The 18471-nt window shown below is 35.4% G+C and overlaps 1 protein-coding gene across 2 annotated transcripts in view; it reads right to left on the bottom strand.

Moving 5' to 3' along the window:
- The window catches only part of TTLL7 (tubulin tyrosine ligase like 7), a 122925-nt gene that overhangs the window by 39972 nt on the left and 64482 nt on the right, over positions 1-18471 (bottom strand). For both annotated transcript variants that reach the window (XM_032296450.1, XM_032296451.1), the window contains exons 10-14: positions 16965-17059; positions 6279-6426; positions 6119-6192; positions 4764-4899; positions 2757-2843 (exon numbers count right to left, since the gene is read on the bottom strand). In XM_032296450.1, coding sequence (XP_032152341.1) covers positions 2757-2843; positions 4764-4899; positions 6119-6192; positions 6279-6426; positions 16965-17059 — 540 coding nt within the window. The remainder of the gene's footprint in view (positions 1-2756; positions 2844-4763; positions 4900-6118; positions 6193-6278; positions 6427-16964; positions 17060-18471) is intronic.

Here is an 18471-nt window from a genome sequence, read left to right as displayed (position 1 = left end):
CACAAGGGGAAATGTATGGCTGAACCTTTATGTCTTATATGCACTTGGGACTTTTTGACCAATACACTGTTCAAGCAATAATTAACTAGAAGTCACAGCAACATGAACTCTACACAGTGTCTTTACTACAAACTGGAATTTATAAACTGGCATTGAGTTATGGCATATCACCTATTTTTTAGGTCCAATTTTATTATGAAATAGGCCATATGTTGAAAATTTATAAATGTATAAAGAATAAACAACCACATGCCTGTCACCCAACTTAATAAAAAGAACATTGCTATTATTTTACTGCAATTACTTTTGCACCAACCTAATACTTTATGTGGTATTTATTTTTATGTAGCTAGTTGATGTTTCTTATATTCTCAAAATAGTGAAAAGTTGTTATTTCTCCTATTACAAGTACCAGTTTTATTTAATTTTTATTATCTCCAATTATTCTACCAGTAAAGACACTGGAAATTAATGTTTTGTGTATGATATTGTCTCTCTGAAAATGAATGGCTGCTTTGAAGTTTGGCTCACTTTAGACCCTTGGTAAACAACATAAAGTTAAAAGTTATAAAAATGCTTCTAGTTCAAACTGATTATGCAGACTTCAACAACTTTGAAATATAGCTGGCTTCAACAACTACAGGAAATATCTAGTTCATTTCAACAAACACATTGTTAATTCCCACAACTTGCCTAGAATGAAAGGAGCTGAAAAAATTAGACAAAGTGAATTCTTCCTCCCAAGAGGTTATAGTTTTGTTTGGATGACAAGCCTTATATAAATGAAACACAGGAAAATATAAGACAATATACAGCTGTCTTAAGGCTTCTGCATTTGCCATTCTGCCAGAAACATTGTGCCTCCAGGATATCTCATGTCTGGTTTGCTAAACAGCAATAATTAATATACAAAGCTTAGGAACTTCCAGTGTTTTCCCAAATGATGCCATAACTCCTGCAAGTATTCACTTTTACAGATACTCTAAAATATATTTCTTCCAAAGGAAGTATCAATGACATATTCCACAATGCCTCAATATACAGCACATAATTCAGAACGGTCCCTGACATCCAAGATCTCCACCAGTTAAGTATCTCTTACCAGGCCCACCTGTATCATTTCACTGTCCAAGAACGTTCCACTTGAGTCATACCAAACTTTTCATGTTTCTACAACATCCTATACAGTATCATAACTTCATGTCTTTGCCTTTAGTGTTCTGTCTATCCTAAATGTTCTTCCACTTCTCTTAATGCTTAAAGCACTACTCATTTTTCAAGATCCAGTTCTAATAGTATTACCTTTCTGAAGCTATCCACATGCTACCAACCCCTTTCTTCTCTATGCTGCTGTGGCACTTTACACTCCCTTTATTATAGTACTTGCCACATTATCCCGTTTTTTTATTTACCTGTCTGCTCTTCCACTAGCCAATGAGATTCTTACGGATATATTTAACAAAATGAACTAACGGATTTTGAAAACTTACTGTGTGTCAGACACTGGATAGGTTCTAGAGTTACAAAGATGAAAATCTACTTGCTACCCTCAGGGAACTTACAACCTCATACTTAGGCAAATGTGCAAATAATTACTTGTCACAACTGCTGTATAAAAGTGTTATTTATGAAACAGCAGGAGAAAGAGGGAAGGGAGGGTCTAAGCCTAACTGGGGAAATGAGGGAAGGTTTCACACAGGCAGCAGTGGTTCTGCTGAAATAGGAAAGGGCCTCTAATCAAACAACAAGTCAATGATTTTTTTTTTAGTAGGAAGGCATTTCAGAAGCATGAAAATATGAAAGAACATGACGTGTCTAAGGACACAGGGATAGTATAGTAATTCTGAAATATAAATGGAATAAAATAAAAATTACAAGATTGTTCAAATCAAACTCCTTCCTATTCTACTAGCAAGACTTTGACATATCAGAACAACAACACTGGATGCAGTGGCTCACGCCTATAATCTTAGCACTTTGGTAGACAGAGGCAGGAGAATTGCCAGAAACCGGGAGTTCAAGACCAGCCTTGGCAACACAGCAAAACACCACCTCTACAAAAAAAAAAAAAAAAAAAAAAAAGAATTTTTTTTTTAATTAGCCAGGCATGGTGGTATATGCCTGTAGTCCCAGCTACTCAGAAAGGCTGAGGCAGAAGGATCACTTGAGCCCAGGAGTGTGAGACTGCAGTGAGGTATGAACACACCACTGGGCTTTAACCTGGGTAACAGAGTGAGACCTGTATCCAAAAAAAAAAAAAAAAAGAATATGTAGATGTCACCTACATGACAGCTTTCTACTTATTTCTAGGAACTACACCTATTTTAACTAAAATAAAGTCAACGTTGCTAGGTCAGCAAAAGATGAGGCTCCTAGTAAGGGTCTTTAGATTCATGATTTGCCTTATTTATAATGCTACCCATTTATTTGATAATTATCTATCTACAGGTATGAGTATCATACCTAGTTTAGTTTAGTATAATACTTAGTTTAGAATAAGAGTACTAGCTCTCGTTCCCTTTTGGCCCTGACTCACAGTATTTTCACTGACATCAGGAAAATAATGAAAATGATGAATAAAACTAACAAAACAAAACTCCTGAGTATAAGATACCATCTTCTTTCCAACCCTACCTGCACTGGGCACACAGTCCCTATGGTTGCTTTAAAGCAGCACCAGTCATCCATATAGTGAGAAGTATCAAGGGCTAGTAGCATCTACTTTGATAACTAAGGAAGACAGAGATATACTGCACCTTTGGTCCTCGAGCCTTGGTAGTTTTTCCCATCAACTTTTCATCATCAATTTCGCATTGCTCCAGAAGATCCAAAATATCTTCCTCCTTCAAAAAATATTCTAATTAAAATTACAATTACTAATGGACTCTAGAATTTTTCCAAGTTGATTTATCTCCACAAAATAATGCAGAGTAAGAATTCCTGAAATTATTTAGTGAAGATTGCTGAGATCAAAGGAGAAATATTAAAGAGTCATGGAAAATTCTCTTGAAACTTTCACTAAAATCTGGCATTACAATTAATGCATAGCCAAAATCTAGTCTGTATTCTCATAAACAAATGTATATTTATAGAACAGTATAGTATTAAAATTTTAGAGTATCATACTTCAATAAATTAGTGCACTGGACACTAAAATTTCTGGAAAGTTCATGCTAACTTCCAGATTACAAGTTTATCAGTCATTTCTATACAGATTAGTGCAAAATAATATTAAACCTCCAGACAGGAAACTGATTATTGGACTAATAGTTTCACTTAGAAACATTCTAATGTGAGAATTTGCTGACTGGGCACTATTTAATGAAATGCTTTCAAAATTTTACTGATTGCATAAAAGTATTTTTAGAACTTTAAAAGGTTTTCATTCTCTAGTCATCAAAGGTGGCACAAAGCCACAAGTGCCCTAATACTTTTCTTGTGTTCTTCTAGGGTCATGTTCTCAACCAAAAGGAAATTTTGTAAAAACATATACCGAGTGGATATTGAGCAAGCCAGAAAAATATGAGTATATTAGCTACACTGAAAGAGGTATAATCAACTGTATTACTGAGTTAAGAAAGTGTTCTAGAAAAGGTTTCTGAAGAAACTCAAAATCTCACTGTGCAGTAAAAATGTGTAAAATAAGTTACCCTTTGTCCCAATCTAAGAAAATTTAGCTATTGAAATACCAAAAGATTCTTATTATACATTTTTTATTAAATAATCATCCTACAAAGAATTCCGCAGATAGCATTACAATATAGTTAAAAAGAAACTCAAGGAGTTCTACTTCTGTTTAGGAGAAATATTACAGATAATACTTTTATCATAACAACCAGAAAAAGCCAGATAAGCTAAACAATCATATTTTCTAAAACACCAGAAAGCTGTAGGAAGTAATGTAAAAAAACTAAATTCCAAAGAGGAACAAGTTCTTCCTAGAGTAGAGATGAGTGGCCACTCTCTTCTTTGGGGTCATTTGTCAAGTCTGAACATTGGTAGGCAGAGATCAGGTCTAAAACAGAGCTGGTAGGACAAAAATAATCTTCTTGAAATCCTCCCTCTCACTACCCTCCTCAGAGACTATGTAGGGACAAAGAGATCCAGCCAGCTCCCAGATGTTCCAACTATCTTATCTGACACACCAGACATGTGAGTGCAGCTACCCTGGATTTCTAGCCCGATTTGGGCATTCAAATACATGCTACCATATGATTCACTCCAAGGAAGACCAGCAGAAGAACCACTCAACTGTGCCCAGCAAAGATTGCAGAGTAATGAGCAAATAAATGAAGTGGTTTGTCATGCTGTAATAGAAAACTGATGGACCTTTTACTAAGGTGTACAGATTAGACTGTGTGTGTGTTTGTGTGTGTGTGTGTGTGTGTTTCATTTACTTCCTCTCATATGCCAGACCTATCATATATCAAGAAAAAAATACTACATAATGTTTGTTATAATCAAAAAACAAGAATGCTACAAACCACTAGGTTAATTCCATGGGTTTCTTTATACAGTTACATATATACATCTATGTAATAAGACATGTTATTCTAGTGATATTACAACATAATTTGTCTTGGTACATACCTTATTTATGAAATAAGTTGGTTCATCATGAAATGTTACTAAGTGTTAAAATGAAAAGCTTGAGGAAAGCTTATCTTAAAAGTAAAATGTTTTTATATGTTGGAAAGGTGGCTTGTCGGCAAAGACATATTGTTTAGCTTTATTCTTTTTTCTCTATATAAACATTAGCTTACCTTCATCCTTTTCAAAGGATTATTCAGCTCTCGCTGGAATGAAGCTGCTCTTCCTGAAAGGAAGGTCTGAAAGGCAACAGCTAACAAATTTTCATACTTTTCAAGTAGTGCTTTATCTTCAGGAGGATAAATTCGTCTGCAGCAAAATCAGATAAACCAATTTTTTAAAAAAGAAGCTGTCATAGCTCAATAGTTAAGATAAACTACACAGACTATCCTCGACCTCCTATTCTATACTAGTCACGTTGTCAGGTATAAGCTTTTCTATACTGATTAGTGTAAAATAATATTAAATATTAAACCTCCAGACAGAAAGCTGATAATTGGCCTAATAGTTTCACTTAGTAACTATCTAATGTGAGTATTTGCAGAGTGGACACTATGAAGAGTATTTTTAGAACTTTATGAAGGTTTTCATTCTATAATCATTAATAGTGGCACAAATCCACAAGTAAAGTTTATCTAGAGAATTAGCATTAAACAATGCAGTTCTAGAAGGCACAGTATAAGGGTTTAGTTTGGGGGACATGGTCAGAGAAGAATGGTGACTGGGCAAATTGAAGAAATATTGAACTTTATAGGACAGTGTTCAGATAATAAGGGATACTGCAGAAGTTTTATTCTTAGTGTGGTTACTGAAGCATACAAAAATGTAGGCATTGGTTCTGATTATCTCTTTTGTAGTGATAAAATTTGCCTCTCCAGCAGAGAGGAGTGGGTAGAGGTAGAGTGGGTGGGTGTTCTCATTACTACTATTGATGGTGTTAAGGCCATGAAAGAACGTCTTACCATGAGTGCAAGAACGCCCTCACACATTCCTTTAACCTGCTCAGGCAATGTCAAAAGTTGGAAAGTGGGCAATCTTTCCAAGAACACAATGAGTTGGGTTGGGGGGAGGGGGTTGATCCTGTCAAGGGTGATATTATAGAAGAGTTCCAGCTTAGCACAGCCCACAGCCCTCTCCACTGTCTCATATCTAACTTCTTCAAACATTTTCATTATTTGCCTGGTTCCTGAAAAAGTACAGTAAACACTATGGATTGGCAGGAATAATATCAAGATACCTGAATTCTGACGTTTTTTAAAACACTTCACTATAACTAAATAAAGTCACAGGATAACAGCAGGTTAAAAAGACCTCCTACAACCACCCAGAGGCTGGCCAGCGGGAGTGCTGTCAAGGCTGAACCATCCTCCTTGCTGACTACCTTTTATTCTTGAAAAATAGTAAGCAAAAAGCACCAGACTGGAATGAAAGAACAATGCTTAAAATAAGCACACAAGATTAAAACATGAAGAATCATTGCTTTGATACTTCATTTTTTCAGTCTATACAAAAATAGCAGCACAGTTACCTATAGTTCCCCATATGTCGATTTTCATGTTCTTCTCGTGAGATCTGCTTTCGTACTTGAGCAAGTCTCTCTTTCTGGAAAAGAGAAAAATTTTACAAATAAAAACTGACAAGTGAATCACGCAATTTAAATTGTGGGTACTTTCTTAAAACTTTCATACCAACTCTTCTTTCCGCCTCTCCAACTGGTGTCTTTGCTGTTCCCAGTCTGAGGAGCCTGGTAAGAGCCTTTTAATTGAATTTTGACCATAGAGCCTCCTTTGAGCCTCAGCTTTTTGTTTGGCCAAGTTTCTCCTTTTGTCGCTAGTCCTAAAACATAAAATATAAGTCTATATTCTAGAATTCAAACAAGTTCGGATCTTATCCCTGTGAGGAGAATTTGCAGAACAGGAAACATAGTGAAGCTACAAATCAATGCTTATTAAATTTATATATTCACTTAACATTATATTCATCTAACCTTATCTCAAATATGGCACTTTGGTAATAGATATGGTAAACAGAAGTTCTGAAGATAAAGAGACATAATGGTAACAGTGCATGTTTTAGAAGATCAGAGAGACCTAGTTTCACATTTCACCCCAATAATTTACCAATATACAAACTTGGACTGGTCAATTAACTGCCTAGTTTGGAGATTGGTTCCCCATCTAAAATGTTAGCAATAATGTTTCCTCCTTGAGTTCTTATAAAGATTAATTTGTGGTAACATTAACAGGTACTTAATAAGCAAAGCTTCTCCTCTTCTTCAACCAATTCCATTTATACTGACCACTCTTTAATACGTTTTCATTTCTGACCGAAATCCAAGCCTAACAATCATTACTTATTAGAAAACATCTGCAAAGTCCTTCCCATTTTTTTACTCAATTATAAAAACGTACTTATAACACTCTGATTTTCAAAGAAAAGTCCTGTTGTGGGATTATTTCCTCTAAACCACTTTCTCTCTCTTCTCTGCCATGTAGCTAGTGAATACAAGCCTGAGGATTTTTCTCCCCAACCCCTCCAACTTAAACCCTACCATACCATGGCTGAAAGACCTAGAAGGAAGAGGGTGTACTTCAAGAAAAAAGGAAAAGTGAGGCCAATTCTGACCTCACCTTTAGGGAAAAACAAAACAAAACAAAGCAAAACAACGAGTTCTATTCTTAAGTTTATATTTCCATGCTTCTATTGTCATTAGGCTGGTAGGGCCCAGATAAGAGTGTAAACCAAAGGAAAGGAGACAAGAAGTCCATTTGCTAGCTTCTAGTGCAGAGGTAAGAGAAGTGCTTACACTTACATATTGCTTCACTTAATTCATAAGAAGGTTGCATTAAGAATATATGTCCAAGGCCCTAAATAATAAAGAGTGTTCGTTTGCCTCAAGTATGTACCATCTTCACAACTTGACCTTGCAGGAATGTTAGGAAACTGATCCATTCTCTTTCATGACAACATTCAGGCTTGAGTAGGAAGAGGTCAACAGGTGGTCAAGTAAAAGGAATAATTTGAGAAAATCAATAAACACATCCAGAAAACTGTAAGTCATTCAGGATTACTGGAGCTCTGGGTGAATACAAGAAACTCAGCTTCTCACATGGGCTTGAATACTAAGTTACTGAGCCTCAAATTTAAGTGTAAACAATGGAGGAGAAGATATATTTTTAAAAGAGAGGGCATAATTATGTCTGTAAGCGTTAAAGATTATGCTCTTGGCTGTATATACAGTGGCTTAGAAGTAAAAAAGCAGGAAGTTAAGATGAGATGCTATTTCATTAACAAATATAAAATATGAGGGCTTGGAAGAGGGGAGCAGCAAAGGGATTAGAGAAAAAGGGTAAGTTTAGAATAATATTTTGGAGGAAGAGTGGATCTGCTCTGGTGACTAATTCAATATGAAGAATAAGAGAGATGAATTTGCGATGCCACCAAGACTTCTGATTTCAGTAATTCCACTGGCACTTTCAATGATGAATACAAATTTGGCTCTGAGTTTCCCTAATTAAAGGTAAAGGAAATACCATGGTTGAGGTAACTCTTTAACTTTTGATTTTTTCATTTTATTATATCTGGAACAATCATTTTATCATCCTATCATATATCAAGGAATTTATTATCATATAGCCATTTAAAATGGATAAAATTTTTCCATTTTATCTAGAATGATCATTCCTATATAGCATTCAATTTAAAAGAAAAAGAAAAGAGGAAAGGTAAATAGAAATGAAAAGAAGAAAAGAGAGGAGCAAAGATCAAAAAATCCGTAAGGGAAAAAACTAGAGGAAGCAAAAAATGGGAATGAAAAACTAAGACGAAGGGAAAATAAAGAAAGATGTTATGATAAGTATTCTGTAAAAGAAATAAATATAGATCTAAATACATATCTACACCAAACAAAGCACTCATAGACAAGGATATTGATACATAAACAGTTTGAACACACACAAAGAATAACAACAAAAATAAGCACACAGAAGTTCCTTCAGACACATTAAAAAACAAAGAAAAGTCAACTACCCTGAGACATTTTTTCTATAAAGGAATGTTCCCCCATTCAGACTTTTAGGAATATTGTCATTCTAAAAGCTATCTGCATTTCTATGAATATTCACCGGAATAAATCAGCACTAATAACTCTCAGTTCTTATATCACAGAACAGAATAAAAATTTAACCAAAGACCAAAAAGATCACCATTCGCTTAGCATTTTACTTAGCATTTTTCTTTCAACTGTATCCACAAATTGACCTAAGCATTTTAGTATACCATTTTCTTGAGTCTTTTTACCCTATAATTCCATCCAAGGGATTTCTCTAATCACTTGCTTCACATGCTCTGTACTCCAGGAATGTGGAACCACCAAAAGTTCTATGAACTTGTTTTGCTATGTCTCACTTCCTTATCTTTCTACAAATAGTTGAATGGAATGTCCTCCCCCTACCACTGTCGTCCAACCCAAATTTTATTTAGTACTGCCTATTTGTTAGTTCTAGATATGGCCCTGGGTATACAAAGAGAACCAGAGAGGGCCATTACCCTCAAGGACCTGACCAACTAAAGGAAGTGAGGGCAATGGCATACAAGCAAATACATAGGGTATGATGAGTGCTATTTAAAATGTGAGGGGGAGGTATGATGATACCACAAAGGAGTAAGTAAACCATTTTGCCTCAGCAAAGGCTTCAAATAGAATGTCAGGCTTGAGCTAGGTTTTATGAATGTGTTGACAAAAAATGTGGTATTCTACACATACAATGGAATGTTATTCGGCCTTAAAAAGGAGGAAATTCTGACTATGCTACAACATCGAGAACTTGAAAACATTATGCCAGTGACATTAAGCCAGTAACAAGGGGACAAATACATATGATTCCACTCTTATGAGATACCAAGAGTAGGACATTCAAATTCATAAAGACACAAATATAGTGATGATTTCCAGGGACTGGGGAGAGGGAGGAATGGGGAGTAGGTGTTTAATGGGTACAGTTTCGCCTTTGCAAGATGAAAAGAGTTCTAGAGATGGATGGTGGTAATAGTTGTGCAACAATGTGAAGTGCTTAATGTCACTGAATTATACACCTACAAATGGTTAAAAAGAAAACTTCAGGCCAATATCCATGATGAACATAGATGCAAAAATCTGCAATAAAATACTGGCAAACTGATTGCAACAGCACATCATAAAGCGTATCTCTCACCATCAAGTAGGCTTCATCCCAGGGATGCAAGGCTGGTTGAACACACGCAAGTCTATAAACATAATTCATCACATAAATAGAACCAAAGACAAAAACCAGATGATTATCTCATTAGATGCAGAGAAGACCTTCAACAAAATTCAACAGTGCTCTATGCTAAAAACTCTCAATAAACTGGGTATCAATGGAATGTATCACAAAATAATAAAAGCTATTTATGACCAACCGACTGCCAATATCATACTGAATGGGCAAAAACTGGAAGCATTCCGTTTGAAATCTGGCACTAGACAAGGATGCCCTCTCTCACCACTCCTATTCAATATAGTATTAGAAGTTATAGCCAGAACAATCAGGCAAGAAAAAGAAAAAGGGTATTCAAATAGGAAAGGAGGAAGTCAAATTACCTCTATTTGCAGACAACAGGATTGTATATTTAGAAGACCCCAACATCTCAGCCCAAAATCTCCTTAAGCAGATAAGCAACTTCAGCAAAGTCTCAGGATACAAAATCAATGTGCAGAAATCACAAGCATTCCTATACATCAATAACAGACAAACAGAGAGCAAAATCAAGAGCGAGTTCCCATTCACAATTGCTACAAAGAGAATAAAATACCTAGGAATACAACTAACAAAGGAGGTAAAGGACCTCTTCAAGGAGAACTACAAACCACTTCTCAAGGAAATAAGAGAGGATACAAACAGATGGAAAAACATTTCATGCTCATGGTTAGGAAGAATCAATATCATGAAAATGGCCACAGTGTCCAAAGTAATTTATAGATTCAGTGCTATCCCCATCAAACTACCAATGACCTTCTTCACAGAACTGGAAAAAATCACTTTAAACTTTATATGGGACCAAAAAAGGGCCCACATAGCCAAGACAATCCTAAGCAAAAAGAACAAAGCTGGAAGCCTCACATGGTGGACTTCAAACTATACAAGGCAACAGTAATCAAAACAGCATAATACTGGTACCAAAACAGAGAAATAGACAAATGGAACAGAACAGATGCCTCAGGAGCAACACCACACATCTATAACCATCTAATCTTTGACAAACCTGACAAAAACAAGCAGTGGGGAAAGGATCCCCTGTTGAATAAACGGTATTGGGAAAATTGGCTAGCAATGTGCAGAAAGCAGAAACTGGACCCCTTCCTGACACCTTACACTAAAATTAACTCCAGATGGATTAAGGACTTAAACATAAGACCTAACACCATAAAAACCCTAGAAGAAAACCCAGCAAAATGATCCAGAACATAGGAACAGACAAGGACTTCATGACTAAAACACCAAAAGCAATGGCAATAAAAGCCAAAATAGACAAATGGGATCTAATTAAGCTTCAGAGCTTCTGTACAGCAAAAGAAACAATCATTAGAGCAAACCAGCAACCAATAGAATGGGAAAAAATTTTTGCAATCTACCTATCTGACAAAGGGCTGATACCCAGAATCTACAAAGAACTAAAGCAGATTTACAAGAAAAAAAACAAACAAATCCATCCAAAACTGGGCAAAGGGTATGAACAGACACTTTTCAAAGAAGATATATATGAAGCCAACAAACATATGAAAAATGCTGATCATCACTGTCATTAGAGAAATGCAAATCAAAACCACATTGAGATACCATCTCATGCCAGTTAGAATGGTGATCATCAAAAAATCTGCAGACAACAGATGCTGGAGAGGATATGGAGAAACAGGAACACTTTTACACTGTTGGTGGGAGTGTAAATTAGTTCAACCATTGTGGAAGACAGTGTGGTGATTCATCATGGATCTAGAAATAGAAATTCCATTTGACCCAGCAATCTCATTACTGGGTATATACCCAGTATAGTCCTTTACTATAAATCATTCTATTATAAAGACACATGAACACATGTGTTCATTGAGGCACTGTTTACAATAGCAAAGACCTGGAACCAACCCAAATGCCCATCGATGATAGACTGGACAAGGAAAATGTGGCACATATACACCATGTAATACTATGCAGCCATAAAAAAATGAAGAGTTTGTGTCCTTTATAGGGACATGGATGAATCTGGAAACCATCATTCTCAGCAAACTGACACAAAACAGAAAATGAAACACGGCATGTTCTCACTCATAGGCAGGTGTTGAACAATAAGAACACGTGGACACAGGGAGGGGAGCATCACACACTGGGGTCCGTTGCCGGGGGGTGTAGGGGAGGGACAGTGGGAGGGAGGGTGGGGAGGAATAACATGGGAGAAATGTCAGGTATAGGTGATGGGGGGATGGAGGCAGCAAACTATCTTGCCATGAATGTACCTATGCAACAATCTTGCATGATCTGTACATGTACCCCAGAATCTAAAGTACAGTAAAAAAAAAAAAAGAGAGACAGAGAAAAAGAAAAAAAGAAGAAGAAAATAGTTAAAATGGTAAATTTTATGTTAAATATATTTTACCACAATTTTTAACAATCAGTTGGCAATCACCAAAAGGACAAAAGTGAACAAACATTAAATGAGAACAAGTGCAAAGGTACAGAAATTTGAAACTGTACCACAAAAGAGTTCTTAGAAAAGTCATTTCCATGGCAAAGGAAAAAGAATAAGAAATGATCAGGTTGGAGAGAGACGCAAGGGCCAGCTCAAAAAGTGCCTTGTATATAATCAAAAGATCAAAAAATGCCTTGCACATAACTCAAAGAGTTTAAACTTTATCTGACAATGTGCAAAAATCTGGTCAGAATATCAGAGCTTATAAATCTCTATTCTGATACTGGCATCCCTCAGGGTTCTGTCCCTGTCCTTCTTCTCAAAACATATAGTCCAACTGTGTGATCTCATCCTTTAGATTCAAGGGCAATCTATTTATGAATGTCAGTCAAATAGATATCTCTATCTCCTGGGGCACTGTATATCAAATTTTCCATTTAACATTGTTTCAAAGCATCTCAAAATTAGCATGTTTAAAACTGAATCATCTTTCTTTTTCTTTCTACCTTCCCCCATTATTTCTCTAAGCCTCTTTCTCACCTATAATCTTCATCTCAATGAATGGCACATCATTAGACAAGTCACCTAACCCAGAAGCCTAGAAATCACAGGAGATACTGGATTCCCAGTACCTATTGCAATGGTAGTAGACTCTGAATAAATGGTGTTGGATGATTTGCAGAACAACAGAATGGAAGCTGCAAAATGGGATGCAGGTTAGTGCTGGAAACAGGAAGGAAGCCAATAAAATAGCCCAAGAGAAAGATAAGAAGTTTTTAACATTGGAGAGTAGACGGAGAAATAAAGTGATAGTCAGAAATTTGACAAGATTGAATAGATTCAAAAGAAAGTTAAGTATAACTCCCAGCTTCCTAGCCTGGACATTCATGTGAATCATTCTACCATTAACTAGCAAAGCAAACTGGGTAATTATTATTGTATTGTACTTGTCTATGAGCATATATATTTCTCTTTTAACAAATGAGCTACTTAAGGTGGGTAATTTTATTCATTTTTGTATCTCCAACTTCTAGCAAATTATATAAGCTCTTTAAAAATGTCCAGTAGGCCAAGCACAGATCATGCCTGTAATCTCAGCACTTGGGGAGGCCAAGGCAGGCAGATCACCTGAGGCCAGGAGTTCAAGACCAACCTGGCCACCCTGGCCAACATGGGGAAACCACGTCTCTACTAAAAATACAAAAATTAGCTCGGAGTGGTGGCAGGTACCTGTAATCCCAGCTACTCAGGAGGTTGAGACAGGAGAACTCAGTAGGCAGAGGTTGCAGTGAGCTGAGATTGTACCACCGCACTCCAGCCTGGGTGACAGAGACTCTGTCTCAAAAAAAAAAAAAAATCCACTATATGAATGATTAGGTTTAACCTTTGTGGGTGGGAAGTATTTGATATTGTTAGCAAAGAAAAAAAAGACAAACCCATCAAGAAGAACATGATGGATCGAAGGAGAAAATAATTCAACTTTGGCAATATTAAATTTAAGTATTATCAGAACACTATCCATTCATTCATTTACTTATTTACTTGCTCAGTCACTCATTATATGTTTATTGAATACCTATTAGAGCAGGGCATCCATGGTACATGGTCAGCAGAGAGCTGCAAATGCTTGACTAGAGATCCAGAATGCGTCAGAGCTAGTGAGAGGCACCCCAATCCATATTGCTACATACATGTCAGACTCAAAAATACCACAAAAAGTAATAGGATTGATACAGGAGAAAAGAGGGCTGAGGCAAAAACATAGTGAGAAAACGACAGGTAGGGAGCAGAAAGTAAGTGAAATCATAAGCGAAGACTAAGGATGCTCAAAGTTAAGAAAACTCAGACACGTAGTGTCACAGAAGGCCAGTGAGGGTAAATGTTCAATGGCAAGATGGCATTAAATGCTGCAAGCCTGTAGCCCATGAATGAGTTCTAAATAAGGGACAGACAGGCAACTCAACTTAATTTAATTTAGTTTAATCTAATTAACAAGTATTTCAGACCCAAGGACCAATGGGATTATGAATATCTTTTCTAGGTTCTATTTTGATGATTGTAATAGAATACTTATGAAGGAAAAGATTCTTCTTATTAACCCAGTAACACCATCACAGAATTTTCCTTTTATTATAGAAAAAGGAACTTTTACTTGTTCTACATATAACCCTTTTCATATTTTCTGGTCTCTGAAGAACCCAAAACTAATGTTTTAAAAAATTATTCGAATCTGAATTCAAATTGCATTCTGCCCTCCAAGTAAAAAAAAGGATCAATTTTGACCCCCTCCATCCAAGGTTCTGTTTTCACAGCAGTTGTGATGGAATATCCTGAGCAATTTATATTCTTCTAAATTTCCTTGCAACTAAAAGCACATGCTTACGAAATGAACTGCTATATATGAGGTCATACTATAAACAAAGCACTCCACTGAGCACTGTGAAGAATATAAAAGTATGTACTCTTCAATTTCAAGGAGCTTAAATCTAATTGAAAAGAAAAACCAGCTGTGCCCAGGTAAAACAGCACAGAGGATAAGAGAGTAAACAAAGTGAAAAGCCATATGTTACGCAGGCAAAAAGCCCTTCTAGAGCTCCAAGAAAGGGAAGATTAATTTTGGTCAAAAGGAAGACTTCATAGTAAAAGATGGGATTTGAGTCATAGCAATAAGGAAAGGCATTCAGACTAGAGAATAGAATAAATCATCAGTAAGAATGGGCAAGCTATGTGGGAAAAATAGAGACAATCAGCCTAACTAAAACAATCTGGGTTGGAGAGAAACAGGAAATAAGACAGAACAGCTAAGGTTAAGTTATGTTAGAAACTTAGGCTACATGTTGGTAAACAGAACTCTATTTAGGTTCTTGAGCAGAAAGATAACATAATGAAAAGAAGATCATTCCCAATAGTCTGATTAAAATTAATGTAAATAGGGGATTTCTGGATTCACAGAATAATTCTTCCTGTCCAAAATTAAAACACTCCATATGAAAATTAATCTTCTTTAATAAATAAACAAGAATTTTCCTAGTGTTTCTAGTTCCTGCCTAAGTTACTATGACATGCTCAGTGAAACTCAAGTCTAACACATGCACCCATGGAGCTCTCCACCCAGCTGGAGAGAGAAGGGACTTCTGAAACATAAGCCTCATTAGCATATGCTCCAAATGTTAAGAACTGTGCTAAGTTCTCTGTGGAACAACACTAAGAAAGATAAATAATATGAATTCCAACTTTCCCCTAGTTTTAGGTCTAGAAATTTCTGACTGCTGAAACTATATACACCTCATTTTTAGAAACACCTTACCTCACTTTTAAAAATACCAAAAACACCCACAGATAATGTCCTGAATTGGTACCATCAATGGCAAAGTCAAAATATATGCAAAAAAAAAAAAAAGCCACTAAACACAGGCTTATTTAAACAGTAATAGTAAACTTTCATGCAAAAAAAAATGTATAGGCATATTGCTAATCCAAAATACTTAACATACTTGGATAAACTAAAAACAAAATTCTCATTCTACATCTCCTTTTCTACTCATTTCTTTTAGAATAATTGAAATATAAGTCGAATTTAGACAAGTTCATCTTTCATCAGGCAAAAAAGACCACATGAAAGTTTCTGAACAGGTTTCTATGTCCATCTCTTTTTTTTAGTGATGCTGCCCACATAATCTTAATCAGATACCTACTAAATGCTTGGAAACATCTTAAATTTTAAAATTGCCCATCTTAATCAGATACCTACTAAGTGCTTGGAAACATCTTAGATTTAAAAATTGCTTGAAAGCATACCCTAACTGTGCTAGAATTCTTGAATGACAATTAGAAAAACAGAAATCATAAAATCACTGAGCTTAAATCACCTCAGAGGCCCTTTAATCCAATACTCTAAGCTCATTCTGAACACTTATAATGACAGATAATTAGCTCTTTCATCAAATGTTTCAGTTAAACGTCTAAAAAAATCATTGTGTAATGATCCAAAAGCTTTTCCCACATAACAGCATTTCAAATACTTGAATCCCATGATCATGTACATTGCAATCAGCCCTATATCCACACCAGCCAAGTCTTCTCTCAAATTTTACTTGCCTCCCTAAATGGAAAAGTTACCTCTCACTGAACAACTGCCTCTCTTTTTTTGTTTACAGAGGCAGCATGATGTAATGGGAAGACCCCTGGAAAGAAAGTTAGGAAATCCATGTTTGGGTTTTTTTTTTTTTTTTTTTTTTTAATTTCCTGAATGAACTCTCTGTGCTTTAGTTTCTTCTTATAAGATGAGGAAGATAATCCAGTGGGTCTCCTAAAGTATTTACCAATTTAATAATGTACTCTGTAATAAATAATTATACTTACATTGCAATTTAACCTCATTTACTGCAGGTACAGAATGTTGCCTGGGAAGCAGGAAAAGCAATATACAGGAGGAGGGGGAAAAATTTTTTTTTAACTACATGAGTTTAAAGAATGGATGGAATCAAGAAATGAAAAACACAAAATGGATGGAATCAAGAAATGAAAAATACAAAATAGAATCAAGAAATGAAAATTACAAAATATAAAAATAAAAAGTACTATTCTGAAAAGCCAATTTAATGTACAAATGATTAATCTATGTCAAATGCAGATTAAAATGTCCAAAAGAGGGAGAAAATACTTTACCTTACCTTATGTTTAGTAGCTTCAATGCATTTAGCAGCACTCCCCTTTTTACATCATAGTCTATTTTCTGATCAGTTCCAAAGCTTGGGGCTCGGTTAATCTGAAATTTACAAAGAAAACAATATTGGAAGGTGAATAAATATTCAATACATATTTGTTAATTTAATGTGGGATCTCTAGCCAGTAGAACAACTCTACAATAAACTCAAAGCTTTACATGGAAGATGGCCCAGTTATTATTGCAACATCTCCATTCCACATCACCACAGGTCAACAGATTACAACGGATTGACTGTTGGCACCATCTCCTTCTTGCTGCTGCATTAATTCAGGAGCTCTACCATCAGTATAATCTAGCCTCTCCCTTCATTCCACTCTCTCCATTACTCCATGCATGGTTGGTTTAAGTTTAGGAAAGTTAAAAATGATTTATCCTAACAAAAAAGGAAATAGTGATATTCATGTTACCAACACAGTAATAATTATATACACCTATATGTTTAAAATATGGAAACTATCAGTGCCCCTTTTTCACTGCTTCAGATCTTCAGGAATTCATTAAGATGAAAAAGAAAAGAGCTAGAGTTTTTGTTTCTGTCTTTGTTGAATTTTATTACTGTCGTCCTTATTATAAAAATATAACTGGATTACCAGATGTTTAGGAAAATTTCTTAATCAATTAAAACAGTTGGTTAGAACACTGCTGAGTTCAACACAACAGCTTAGCTTGACCATCAACTAATCCCTTAGGCTATCTCAAAAAAAAAATATATATATATATATAAGTATGTATGCTACTAGTCACAGTTATACACATCCATCACCACAAGAGACGAAACAATTGAAAGTATGCATTCTACAACTGGCACCTGAAGAAATATTACATTATACTAAAAAATTACCCAGGCATACAACATCTTTAATTAGAAATGTGTAACAGGTTCACAGCAGAAAAATTAGTATAAAGAAGAAAAACAAATAACAAAAGATTATCTGTAATCCCACTACTTAATACTCAGTGTCTTGTTAACCACTTGGTAGATATTATTCCAGATATTTTCTATGCATACATATTTAAAATATTCATTTCACCTTCCAAATACATGTCAATACTAACCATACTTTAGTTTATAATCCAAGCTTTTCTCTTAATGATGTGTCATGAAAATCTTTCATCATGCCATCATTTTGATAAAAGTATGGTACTCCTTTACAGAGATAGGCCATGTTGTATTTTGATTCCTTTGTTGATTTCTGATTCAGAAAGTGGTAGATAAAATTCCTGTCTTTGTGATATAGTCTCAAGGAAAAGGAAATAGTTTGAAAATTGCAATAACATCCATTTATTCTAGGTCAATTTGAGAAAGGGTATTTATCTATTATGAAAGCTCTAAGCATTTCCCTTTACAAGTGCAGAGAAAGGGTAAAGCATATATTTTATAGAAAAAAAAGTGTCAACCATACTGATTCAAATCTCTGGAGTTTATAATACAATTAATGACAATGTTGCCA

This window comes from Sapajus apella, unplaced genomic scaffold (assembly GCF_009761245.1).
Source record: "Sapajus apella isolate SASKATOON/1434 unplaced genomic scaffold, GSC_monkey_1.0 scaffold36, whole genome shotgun sequence".
Taxonomy (NCBI): domain Eukaryota; kingdom Metazoa; phylum Chordata; class Mammalia; order Primates; family Cebidae; genus Sapajus; species Sapajus apella.
The sequence above is the reverse complement of the archived record's forward strand: the minus strand, read 5'-3'. Positions and strand labels throughout refer to the sequence as shown.